The sequence below is a fragment of the Monopterus albus genome, unplaced genomic scaffold (genome assembly GCF_001952655.1).
Source record: "Monopterus albus unplaced genomic scaffold, M_albus_1.0 scaffold212.1, whole genome shotgun sequence".
Taxonomy (NCBI): Eukaryota; Metazoa; Chordata; class Actinopteri; order Synbranchiformes; family Synbranchidae; genus Monopterus; species Monopterus albus.
The window spans coordinates 1,181,006-1,194,325 of record NW_018128092.1 but is presented as its reverse complement, the minus strand read 5'-3'; the positions used below and the strand labels follow the sequence as shown (position 1 = coordinate 1,194,325).

At 42.8% G+C, this 13,320-nt stretch overlaps 1 protein-coding gene and 1 long non-coding RNA gene across 3 annotated transcripts in view; one reads left to right on the top strand and one right to left on the bottom strand.

Annotated features, from left to right (window-relative positions):
* Positions 1–12,138, bottom strand: part of LOC109970985 (PDZ domain-containing protein 4-like) — a 33,079-nt gene extending 20,941 nt beyond the window's left edge. For both annotated transcript variants that reach the window (XM_020618965.1, XM_020618966.1), the window contains exon 1: positions 12,003–12,138. In XM_020618965.1, the coding sequence (XP_020474621.1) occupies positions 12,003–12,062 (60 nt within the window). In that variant the 5' untranslated portion in view covers positions 12,063–12,138. The remainder of the gene's footprint in view (positions 1–12,002) is intronic.
* The window catches only part of LOC109970987 (uncharacterized), a 32,483-nt gene extending 20,051 nt beyond the window's left edge, over positions 1–12,432 (top strand). The window contains exons 3-5 of the long non-coding RNA XR_002276477.1: positions 6,218–6,300; positions 12,135–12,305; positions 12,350–12,432. This is a non-coding gene — a long non-coding RNA (uncharacterized LOC109970987). The remainder of the gene's footprint in view (positions 1–6,217; positions 6,301–12,134; positions 12,306–12,349) is intronic.
* Positions 12,433–13,320: the final 888 nt, after the last annotated feature.

The following is a 13,320-nucleotide window of genomic DNA, read 5'->3' as shown; positions in this document are numbered from 1 at the left end:
GCACAGAAGCAGATGTGGTTCCGTGTAATAACCAAGAGGTTATTTTGTACTTAGCCTTTAAATTGTGGAAGCTTGAGGTGAGATTTCATTACCCTTTGCTCATGGAATATTGATTGTTATACAGAGCAGGAGCGAGCGGTGTAATCACACATTATGTTCCAGGCTTCAGTCCACTCAGCCTAATTATCCATAGACCCTGTAGTGTTGGTGTCTCAATGAGAAGTCAGTGGGATCAAATATCTTAATCAAACAGTACACAATGCTTTTATTACCAGCCCTGTCATAGCTCAGAGGACTACAGCATATACATTGTTGAAATGTGCTAGTTTAGTCTAGTGATGCAGCTCGAGGTACAGCAACATCAGTCTGTTTCCATAAGTACTGTATTTCTATTTTCCTAATGCCCATTCTTTTTCTCTGTCTTATCATGTTGACTTGTCGTCGTGTGTCCAGGTAAAGCTGATTCTGATTCTGTTGGTCAGTTGACCACTTTGATTCCGACTGAAATTTTTCATTTTCACTTTCACAGTTATTGTGAACATGGTAAACATTATACCAATAAAACATCAGGGATGTCGTTAACATACTGACTAAGACTCGTGTTTAATTCATGAGTTTGACTTTATGGAGTTGTTAGCTGATACGACTTGTTGTAAATGAGCTGGAGGTTGGAAGTTTTTACCAAACAGCTTCAGGTGCATGACAACCTGAGCTGTGAGCTGACTGGGGTATAGCTAGGAGGAAGCCTCCTCCTTCCAAACCAGATCCCCCCCCACTGTGTCCGACCCACTGTGTCGTCCTCATGAAGCCATTCAGTGACCTAGAGCTGCAGCCATGAGTCAGTTCACTGGTAGAAAATGAACCTCAGCTATTTAGAAGCAACAGTCACCGACATGTTCTGGTTCCACCTTCTTTAATGTGAGGAGCTGATGCTTTTCTTTGTCAGACATGAGAATCAGCTGAGTCTCTGTGGATCTGCTGGTTGGACACAACGAGACGCGTGGAGATGCCACCTTTGGTTCTGGAGAGTCACTGTGGGACTTTTTCCAGTGTCTGACATTCTGGGGACAAACAGATCAATCAGATCATCAGGACGATGATCAGCTGATTGATCAGTGCTGGTTGGGTCTCTACTCAGTCAGGAGTCTCCTCTCACTTGTTGCCCATTTGTTAATAGGATTGAGAGTGTTAGTGAAAATATCTTTGTCTTTATATGTGAGGCTTCAATTAAGTGTGAAGTGGAAATGGGAGCCATGATTCAAGTGAAGATATTGACAGCACATGCACCAGCCTTCAGCTCACAGGCGACTGGGTCTTTGGACATAAAGACCCACATGCCACAGCTTTACACTGAACACATGGAGCTGGTGGTGACTTGTTTTATTGTCCGGTATCATTGTTGCCATGTGTTCAGTGTGTCGAAGTCTACGGCAGTATCACCTCCTGGGGCTCCAACCTGTTTTGCCTCCATACTCATTAACTATTTACTGATGCCATTAACACACATTTCCACCACATCTATCACCAGACTCACACGCACCCACACAAATAGTTTCACATCAACACACTTTTCTCTGACATTTATCACTTGTCACACGCACACAGATGGGACCGTCCATTTCTCATTCCCAGCATGCTGCAGGGGAAGCAGAGATCCTATAATCATACCCGAGGGAGGGAGAGCTGAACAAGGAGACAGGGAGAGGAATCCAGATGGAGACAATTAAGGGATGGAACCAGGAGGAATTTAGGAAAATGTCAACAAGGGAGAAAAGGTGGAAGTGGGTGAAAATGCATGACACGGACAGGGAAGATGAAAGTGGGAGAACAGAGGAGACACGTCTCTGTCGGTCTCTTCATTCACCTCTCACCTCTATCAGTTCTCTGCATTTTCTATATCTAATGGAAGTCAAGCTGAGGACTGAAGCTCAGAGCAGACTGGAAAATTACAGAGAACTGCAAAGCGCAGACAGCTCTCTGTGGAGAAGTGACAGGTGAAATCAGCTCATCTACCGTCCTCCGACGAGGAGTTCCAGGCACAATACCTGACCAGACTGTGGGGGTGTTTCTGTCTACTGGTTCCACTGGGCATGAAAAACATGTTGAGATTTGGAAACAAATTGAAGATGAAAAATTATAAAGAGATTGTTGGAAAAATTGTTGTCAACAAAGAGCAGATGTAAGAAAGACTGACAGAGATTTAAAAGAAAAACTCCCTGATAAAGATGGAAACACACTAAACTCACACTATTTCTCAGATGTTTCAGAAATTTTGATTGATGGAAACAAAATATATGCTACGTGTGGCTTGTGACACACACTAACACACCATGTTAAAAAAACAACTACATGTCATTTAGTTGTTGTCACTGACATTTAAAACCCAGCATTTAGCGGTTACAACAGTGGACAGCTGTGTCTGTGCAGATTCTCAGTCATCCAGGTCATAGTAAACTGAAAAAACCTTAGAAAGAATCAAATGGTTCGATCTAGAAATCTAAGTCCAGTTGATTCTTTCTAAGGTTTTGTCAGTGGACAGCTGTGCACAGGCTTTGATTGTGTAGTTGCACATTGCCCACTGCAGTGGGCGCTAATGTGTCATAAGGATAAGGATAATCACCTTTATTGGCCAAGCATGTTACACACAAGGAATTTGGTTCCGTACAAAACCAAAGCAGCCATCTGTGGCACCACCTCAACCGATGGCTCCAACCATCGGGGGGTTCAGTGTCTTACCCAAGGACACTTCGACACGTGGACTGGAGGCAACAAGATTAGACCCTTCAACCTTCTGGTTGGGAGACAACTGCTCTACCCACTGCACCACTGTCGCCTCCCCCACACACATCCCACAGCTGCTGGTCAGCCACTGTAAAGTGCAACACTAATTTCTTTAAACCAAGATGTCCGATGGAAAACCAGAAAGGCTGAGTAGCTTAGCAACAGAGGAGGAGACCGTTGGAAGTAAAATAAATAAAAGCTAACATCTAAAGAAACATATTTAATTTATTTTTATCTTGTCCAAACAGTAACGTAAACACCGAGGCAAAAAATCCTGACTGGCTTTTATTGTTCAGGCATGAAAGGGTTAAGCCAGTGTGGACAATAAGCTCTTAAAGCACAAATGCCACAGTTAATTAAAGTCCACTGCTGATGAAAATGAACAGCTTTCTCCCACGTGACAGTCCTTTCCACCTTTCCACCCCCACCTCCAACAGGCCTCGTGTCCCCCACCCCCTCATTTTTCTGCCACACACAAGAATGAACTGGTAAATAAAAAAAGAAATAAACAGAGGACTATACAGTAAGTTGAAATAAACAATGGTGACATTTGTGTTTATTATTTCTCCTGATCTTAATTGAAAAGAGCTGCAGCAGCTGGAGCAGAAGGTTAATGACAAGAAACTGGGGCAGACTCCAGTGAACTGGATTCACTTTGGTCCAAACTGTCATTGTTCTTCTATTATAATCAGCTCTTTCACAAATCCTGACGATAAAAACTACAACTAAAAATGCACCAACATCAAATTAAACATGATGTTTTTCTTTTTCTGAATTCATATTTTGAAGCTAGTTTTCATCTGATGACATGCAGCGAGAAACTCCATCAAGGGATTCAAATGAGTGCGTGCACACACCTGCAGACTCATAGAGTACACACAGAAGTACACACCTTCATTCAACAGGAAAGAAAACCACAATGCACAGACACATGCACCTCATTTCCCTGCCCTCACACACAAAACGGCAGATGTGACGGAGTCTCCACTGAGCTCCAACCTCTGGGAAATCTCCAGTCTTTCCTCAAAACCATCTTTATTATGATTCACAGTTCTATCCCATTTACATTCCCTTCTGAGCACAATGATCCACAACATTTCCTGTTTTTCTGTCTGCAGCTCTGACCTGCAGACAACAACACTTCACACAGTGTGAGCAGCTTCTGATCTGACTCCTCTGTGGTTAAGCTGAGGTTTGTTAGTCACCCTGACCTCTGTGCTTTTCCTTTTCCTGCAGACCTGAGTCTAACCTTGGTCTGAAGCAGCTTTAGCAGAATCCAGTTCTGTTACAGACGTAGCTTCATTCATGCCTGAATGTTTGGGCTACACTGCCAGTTTTGCAGGTTAAGTGCCTGAAAATCCAAGATGTGGTTGAAGTGAGGGTGGAGGACCAAACAGCATCACACTTGACTTTGATGGCTGAGCTAACATGTACACAAGACGCCAGGTTATGCAGGAAGTCTACATCCACAATGTTCAGTGGTGGAAACCAGACTGGTCAGCGATGCACTGTTGTGTCCTGTCTTAGTAAATATTGTATTGTACTCTCCTGTGCTGCCTGCACACATGTACAAACATGCATTTAGTACTGTGGAGGTTTGTTGCTTTATTTTGAATATGACGATGCATCACACACTCTGTGTTGTCACAGCAATCCTTTCCCTCTCTGCAGTCCTTGTACCATGGATGGATTCATGAATGGGCAGACCGGGCACAGGCCCAGGGGCCTTAGAGGTCAGGGGGCCCCTAGACCAGACAATTGTGAAGGGACTATTAACCTTTTTGTTGAAAAGTCAGTCACTACAAACTCCCACAAAATGACAAAACATACTGTTGATGCAAAACTACAAAAGGATCAAAACCACTAAAAAGAGACAGAAAAGACCCCAAAGACAAAAATATGCCAAAATGGCAAAGAGAGACACAAAACACCTGCACAGCAATACAACACAACTAAAAAAATAGACACAACTAGTAAAAATAGGTGCAACACAGATTCAAAATGAATAAGATGAACATAAGAGTAAAAACAAATATAAAACAACCACAAGAAGATACAGGCTGAATATAGATCATGTGATCAGTATGTGAGTCCTGCTCCTCCTGTAAATGTGGGAGAGTAGGGGCCTTTAAAATGTCTGTGCCCAGGGGCCCGTTGTCTGATAGTCCGTGTGTGTCTTGGCCCGTATATGTTCACATGGGACCCCAGTAAAACCTGGCCTACACATCGGCTCCAGTAGAAATCAAGCTGGAGAAACCAGGTGTCTCTGATTCTGTCAGCACAAAACCAAAGGAGGAGTGTATGAAAACAGATGCAGTGAACCTTTAGTGATGTTATTCACACGTGCCTCGGAAAATTACAATGGCCACTGCCAGAAAAGGTCCATTCAGATTCAGATGATACTGAATCAACTCATACTGCACACAGATCTATTTTTCTCAACAGTTCATTCTGAGGCTATAGAAATCTGTTCTTCATTCAGATCTGGCTCTACACATTCAGCTGTTCATTTAAAATCATCTGCAGCCCTCAGAGCCACAGCAGCATACGAGCAATTACCATTTCATTTTATGGAAAAGCAAACAAAGCATGTGAATATGAACACATGAATCATTTAAATTGTGCATTATTAACTGTCAGCCGTATGAGACAGGCAGCGCCGTGCGCTCACACATATTACTGAGCCCATTTATTCCACAGTTTATTTTCACTCGTGTGCTTGTTATGTAAATCTACAAAACCGCCTCCACATAAACATGTATCACTGCCATGAGGCGGTTTAAGATTCAGAACATAAACGTCACATTGCCTCCTATATAACATTTCTCACTGCGTATATACTGCAAACAAACTTGTTTATCAGCCCCTCTGACCAAACATTCACCACGTTTTGCCATCCAGCCTGTGGCGTTTCCCTTGGCCTTTTCTGAACCGTGACGTGGATGCAGCAGCACTGCAGTATGGGAAATGTAGCAGCATGTTGGCACCTAGTGTTCAGATCCACAGCTGAATACAAACGCGTTGATTCTGTCTCTGGAGTGCTGCTGCTGACAGCCTAATGAGCCGACAGCTCATTAAGACTAATGCGGTTTTGATGACTCTCAGATAGTCCTTAAAGGGCGACATGCAAATGACGCGTCGGACCATAATGACCTCTGAGGATTTGTTTTGTTCTCTTGTGTTGTTTCTGTCTGCAGTCATGCCTTTCATGGATGCTTCTAGTCTTTGTGGCTTTGAGCTCTGGGTCACAAGTTAAAGAGAGCTGACAGTAAAGGCAGAGCAACAGTAGCAAAGATCTGGTTTTTCTTTTGACACAGGTTGTGTCACACAAAGGAATGATAATGACTCAAGAAAAAAGTCTGTGCCAGATCAATTAGGAGTTTTTGCACCTAAATCTAGTTACTTGTGAACTCACTGTGTTTTTTTTTTACCTCAGGAGGCAGAGCAGCTTGTCTCCTAACCAGAGGGTTGGTGGTTCAAGTCCCAGCTTCTCCATTCCACATCTCCAAGTGTCTTTGGGTAAGACACTGAACCCCAGGTTGCTCCTGGTGGCTGTGCCATCAGTGTTTGAATGCTTGTGTGCAGGAATGTGTGCCTCACTAGATAGAGGACAGTTATATAAGACCATTTACCAGTGGTACTGTAGGAAATCAGAGCTGGAAGCAGGACAAACAGCAAGCCTGGCCCTGTCCACTGGTCACTTATGTTTTTATGGGGGAGTTAATGTTGGGTCTATATTACTTCTTGACAACAACAGTGTGTCCATCAGTTCAGTATGTGGCATGACATGATTGGACAACACGGGGTCTATTTGTCGTATGATGTTGCCAAACTGGGCAAAATCGCTGTGACTAGACTCGTAAAGGCTGCACAGTCACTGAACATATTGTAGCATGCTGGGAGCTTCCTTCCTCATTCAGCCTACATTACAGTTTTCATTTTACCAGAAATACTGCACCTCACTGAGATTAAACATCTCTTTATTAACAAGTGTGTCCTGATTAAGTGTTGGAGTCTTAATGCTAAGATAAACTAACAACATCCTGCAGCTGTTGGTCTCATTTCATCTCGTTATCAAAAACAAAGCAGTTTTTATAACAATGTTGAACTTTATCCTGAGAGAGATGAATGCCTTGGGTGATTATGTAAAGTCTCTGGAAGACTCTTATGTCTCAGTAACTATATGTGTTTGAAAACTACTAACAGCTCTACTGTCAATGATCGAGTCCCCATTTAGCTCAGTTTTGTTTTTAGTTTTGACTTTAAGTTTCTTTGACAGCTGAATATTAACACTCAGCTCTGTTCAACAACTGTTTTGCTTAATGATACATATGTCAGTCCTCTTTTCTCGCTCTCCTCTGTGTCTTTGTTTGTCTCTCGTCCTCTCTCACTCTGAAATGATGCCAGTGACAGAAGCAGCTGGTGGGGTTTTCTCTCTCTCTCTCTTTTCGTGTGTGTGTGTGTGTGTGTTCATTATAGCAGATCTGCCAGCTCCAGTGTGAGAAAGCATAAATACAGCTTCCCTAATAACCCTGGTTGTCATGGCAACAGCATCCCATTGAGACAAATCTGACAGCAAAGTGAAGAGAAGTGGAGACAGATGGAGGGAGCGTGGGGAGGGGGAGAAAGAGGGAGAAGAGGTGGTGGGATAGATTTACTTTTGAAGACAAGTGTGAGAGGTACAGAAAGAATGGAAGAAATGGGAGTGAGGAGGAGGAGAGAAAGAGGAAGGTTTACCACGAGAGTTGTATAAAATAATATAAGGTGCATAAATACATTATACATCATTTACACTTGGACGTAGAACTGAGTCTTATGGTGTTTTACACACCGAGCTTTCTCCAGCGTTAGGGGCAGTTATCTGTATTATCAATGGTTTTTAATTGTTATTGTTTTAAAAACTGCTTATAAACCCTGATACGAGATGTAAAATAAAGGCTGGCTAAAGGATGAGGAGTCTTGTGTCCACAGTGTAAAAATAGTTATTGTAAAGGCTAAAGATAAAGTGGTTTGATTGGAGTGGGGATAAAGGGAGAGGGGAGGTCAGAAGAAAAGAGAAGAGAGACAATGGAAGTGCTGTAGATTAAAAACAGGGATGGGGTGAGAGAGTTGACATTAACACAAAGAACCAGACACTGGAGGGTGAAGAGAAATAAGAATAATGGGGGAGGGGAGGGGGAGAAACATAAGAGAAGTGGAAATGGATGGAAAAGAGAAGGATGGATTCACAGGGAGACTGTGAAAGATCAGTGGACAAAAAAATGTGAATCATATTCAGCAGTGAGTTTTTTGACTTGCAGCACAACGTGTGTGTCCCACAGCTGTTAGCATCCCATCAGATCCCTGCAGCGTAAAACACCACATCTAAAATCAGATTCACACTGAATGAGGGGGGTGCGTGTTTGCTTATCACCTCCTCTTCAAATCTCATGAGGTCATCAGAATCTATTACAGACCTCATTCATCACACACACACACACACGTGCATACATGTATTCTGATGGTGACACCCTCTCATATGCAGCCAAGGTGACAGGGCCACTGTGTGTGTGTTAGTGAGATAGTGTTGCATAATGAAGTGACAAGTGTTGCTAGGGAGAGGATCATCTGTGAGTGTGTGTTTATGTGTGTAGGACAAAGGCAGGATGGAGAGGAAGGGAAAGACGAGTATGAGGAAAAATGGAACAATGATGTGTGTGTGTGTGTAGCAAGAAATACAACAATTGCTACAAAATTGTGGCTTCCTGTGATCATGTATTTGTAAAATACAGAGAAATGTGCCTGCATGCAGAGTGGGAGGAATTCCAACAAGCCTGACCCTTATAAACACACATCTTTGAGCATAAAGCTCAATTCCCACTGTGTTCTTCCAGTATTCTATGAAATACAAACCAAAGCAGAGGTTAAAGAAATGTGTGTCTCCTCAGCGGGAAAGGACAGGACTAGAAACAAGAAGGAGTTGTGGTGGGAAAAGACTTCTTCATCTTTACATGAAATTTGTTGTTCCCAGCTGATGTTTTTCTTGTAAAGCTTTTAGTGTGTGAGAGCAGTGTCAGCTTTTTGAAAGATCAGACTCAGCCACAGTAACCACAAACAGTTTTCACTTGTCACATAGGGAGACTTTCTCAAAGGCAGCAGCAGCTGAGGGGTTTGAAATCTGTTATTCTGCACTTACTACATATATTAAGGTCAACATTCACTGTGTTATTGAAGGCTTATAATATGAATGGTCCAAGGACAGCTCCACCTGCTTGTCTGAACCACAGTATAGTTTCATACCAGAGCTCAGCACCATGGACAGTTCCACCCACAGAGAACAGCAGTTTCAGGACCAAGGACAGCTCCACCTGTTTGTCTGAACCACATCTATTGTTTCATACCAGAGCTCAGCACCATGGACAGTTCCACCCACAGAGAACAACATTTTCAGGACCAAGGACAGCTCCACCTGCTTGTCTGAACCACAGTATAGTTTCATACCAGAGCTCAGCACCATGGACAGTTCCACCCACAGAGAACAGCAGTTTCAGGACCAAGGACAGCTCCACCTGTTTGTTTGAACCACAGTATAGTTTCATACCAGAGCTCAGCACCATGGACAGTTCCACCCACAGAGAACTGCAGTTTCAGGACCAAGGACAGCTTCGACTGCTTGTCTGAACCACATCTATTGTTTCATACCAGAGCTCAGCACCATGGACAGTTCCACCCACAGAGAACAGCAGTTTCAGGACCAAGGACAGCTCCGCCTGCTTGTCTGAACCACAGTATAGTTTCATACCAGAGCTCAGCACCATGGACAGTTCCACCCACAGAGAACAGCAGTTTCAGGACCAAGGACAGCTCCGCCTGCTTGTCTGAACCACAGTATAGTTTCATACCAGAGCTCAGCACCATGGACAGTTCCACCCACAGAGAACAGCAGTTTCAGGACCAAGGACAGCTCCGCCTGCAGTAACAGCCATTACTACGATTCTTAAATTTTGTGCCGTCATATGAAGAATTATGGTTTGTGGCTACAGAAGGAACTTAGAGAATAACATTGCTGGCATGCCTGGCTTATTCTAATTTCTTTCCAAACTGGATACTTACTCTTCAGTCCATCATTTTGCTGTTGATGTGTTCTGATACATATACAGCTGTTGTTCCTAGTCAGACATTGGCTGAGCTGAGCATGGTCAAATCTGATTGACACCACACAGTCAGACAATCAAATCCTCCAAAATTGTCATAAAAACCATTTTTGTCTTGCTTTGGAAGACAGAAGTCACATGACATTGGAATGAGGCCTTGGGTTTGTATCATGTTTTATACAGAAAAGCTTTGTTTTAACTGTGACCACAATGCTTTCCTAAGCATAACCACTGACTGTATATGAAACATGGATGAACTCCCACCCACCGGTTTTCTAAAGAGTGGATATGAAGTTCAAGTCTGGAACATCTTGACTCCACCTACTGTAACTCCAGCTAATCCAAAAATGGGCAAAAAGGTGGAGTGGCTAGCTATCTGTTGCCGGACCCTTCCACCTGCCACTCAAAGCAGCCACACCCTTAATTATGATTTTGCAAGCCACTGACAAATGATTTTGTCCTTCCAGTAGAAGTGTTAAATCGAGTCATGCTCAGATGTGTTGTTTTCTAGGGTGATAAGCTTTGGTGTCTGATGCAGAGGACTTTCTGCTGAACACCATTGACAGTGATGTCAGTCTGAATCTCTCACAGACAAACTACTACATCCTCCTTTCACTCTCTACCCACTATAGTACCAACATGCCAGAGTGTCAACAACAACTTACTCCACGTTTCTGACCATGTTCAGACTACTACATTTCTGCTTGTTAAGTTGACAACCTGAATACTTTCCCCCCAGTAAACTGTGAGAGTCCTGATGTGACAGACATTCTGGGTAAATGCTCCACATTTCAACATAATGAATCATACTGAAGAGAAGTAATAAGGTTCATCCGTACTGCGGAAAGGTAATGTCAGAATTAAATCAATGTCAAACAAATCTGAATGTTCAAAAATGTAAATATAGATACAGCGTGTACATTAATTTAAGGAAATGTATTACAACAGCAAATAACATGGCTGTTTTCTTTTGCTGGAAACTGAAGTGTTATTGTACAATGCATGACCACAAGTGCACACATACACACACACACAGAGCCAGAGAAACCATTACTCTGCTTTACACTGCCATGAACAAGCAGGAGGATTGTGAGTGGGTCCTCTGTGACTTTCTACCTCCATTGGGGAAAACAGAATCAGTGATGACCTTTCCACAGAGTAGCTAAACCAAGCTGCAGTGATGAATAGCACAATAGTTTCCTTCAGCACATACGCCTACTTGCACCACATTGTATAATAACCCCAGAAATACCTGAGACCTCTGGGTCCTCAGAAGTAGCTCATTTCTGAGAAACTCACCTTGCACCTACTTCAAAGCGAGTACCAACCAAGCTGACGTGATTATTTTCACAGCTTGGGTTGGATTACCAAGCAGGGCCACAGCAAACTCTCAGGGCTCTGAAGACTCAGGTTCAGTTTGTATTAATTTCATGGTTGGCACAATGTGTACCTCTGAAATGTATAGTAAAAACATAGCAGCCTCCAAAACTGGGATATTGCAACGTTTTTGGATTGAAATTTGTGGCATCGTCTTTCTAGCAGAAAAAAAAAAAGGTTAAGTTTATGCACAGAAACTATGTGGTTAAAGTTAGGGAAAGGCCATGAGTTTGGTTAAAATACTGCCAACGTTACACAATGCCAAATTTGGGACAATACCCAGTTGTAGATCAAAACCCTTTGACTTCAACAGATGCTAAATGTAGGCTCCCAGACCCAGCAGTGGTGGTAATGCACCATTTTGTTGGTTACCATTTGTCATAAAACACCAAGACTAAGACCGTGAATAAGGCACTAGGCTGCAAATACAGAGAACATTAAAATGTCAGCCGTTATTGTGACACTGCTATGTTTTACGCTGTGGACCAGTGTAGTTATTAATGTGACACTGGGCTGAAGACAGCAGCCTCAGGCAGCTCTTGCATGTTTAGCTCATTTTGACTTAAATTACAGTTTTATGGCATTAATTTTTTTTAGCTTATGTTGTAATAATAAGTTCAGTTTCACAATTCCTGTCGTGACAAATGTGTATTAGCAACTGTAAAACACACATTTGCCAAAACCTGCCAAGGACCTGTTCTGGTCTCTTACCTGGAACATAATCCTGTATTGCTCCTCCGGACGTTTGACCACACACATGTTGCAGCCCATGATGACATCTGATGCTCGTCCTCTCTTCTCTCGTCTTTTTACCTGTCTGTCCTCTCTGCTTTGTGTCTGCAGCTGGCACTGTGTCAATAATCCACCTCGTCTGTCTGACCTTTCACCTCCAACTCTGATGTCCTCAGGTCAGTTCTCTGTCTGTTTTCTCAGCTGTTTGCCCTCTAATCAGCCTCTGACCTTTGAGACAAAATGAGGTTCAGGGAGGTTTTGTGTCGTTATCTGTGTCCAAAGGTCACATAAACTCAGCTGAACAAAACGGGCAGTAGAAACCAAAGGTCACATAAACTCAGCTGAACAAAACGGGCAGTAGAAACCAAAGGTCACATAAACTCAGCTGAACAAAACGGGCAGTAGAAACTGTCACCAGATTTCACACCACTTCTTGAGCCTGTTGACAAAAATCCTTTATGTGGGAAGTTTGATGTTTGTTCTTTGTAAAATGAAATCATCGATCCTCAGAAAACTGTCCAAGCTCTTAATCCAGTGAAATTCAGATCAGATGTGCTCAGCTGTTTTCCAGTTGTGTTTCAAAGATATAAAAGCTACTATTATCAGTGGAGCTTCAGAGATTCTTCTGCAACAAAAGATCCTCATAAGTCCATTTTTAGTTTTTTTTTTTTCTTTTTTGACAAATGTGTTCAAACGTATGGTGCTATACTTTAAGCTTTCTCCCAGAAAAGGAACATTTCCTTCAAAAAATGAAGCCACTTCATTGAAAACAGGAAAGATGAAGATGTGCTTCACTGTCACAAAACAAACCAGATGCTTTTATCCATCAAAACTTCAGCACTTCTTTAACAAAGGTATCTGTTGAGCTGAGAGTCGCGCTCAGAAGACAAAAGCAAAGCCCACATCTGTGTTTCTTAATGTTTTGGCTGGAAACTGTGATAAAACAGGAGACACGAGGAGCAGGACATTGTTCAGCTGTGTTGTGTGGCGACAGCTCCTCGCAGTAAACAGCTTTTATCTGCCGCTGTTCTGGCAGCGAGGGGGCGAGACGCTGCTCTGTTTCATCATGGTGAAAATGAGTTTGTATTCACATACAGCAGATTGTTTCAGCCCTGCAGGGGAGGAAGAGGAGCCAGATGAAGAGGTGAAAGCTACGGGTTTTAGCCTCAAAGTGTAGAAACAAGTGAGTTTGTGTTTGTCCCCAAAAAAAACCTGTTGAATTGTCCCTGAAGAGAATGATGGAGGGATGAAGGAGGAGGAGGGCAGTTTCTGGAGAGACCAAGGTGTGTGTTTGATG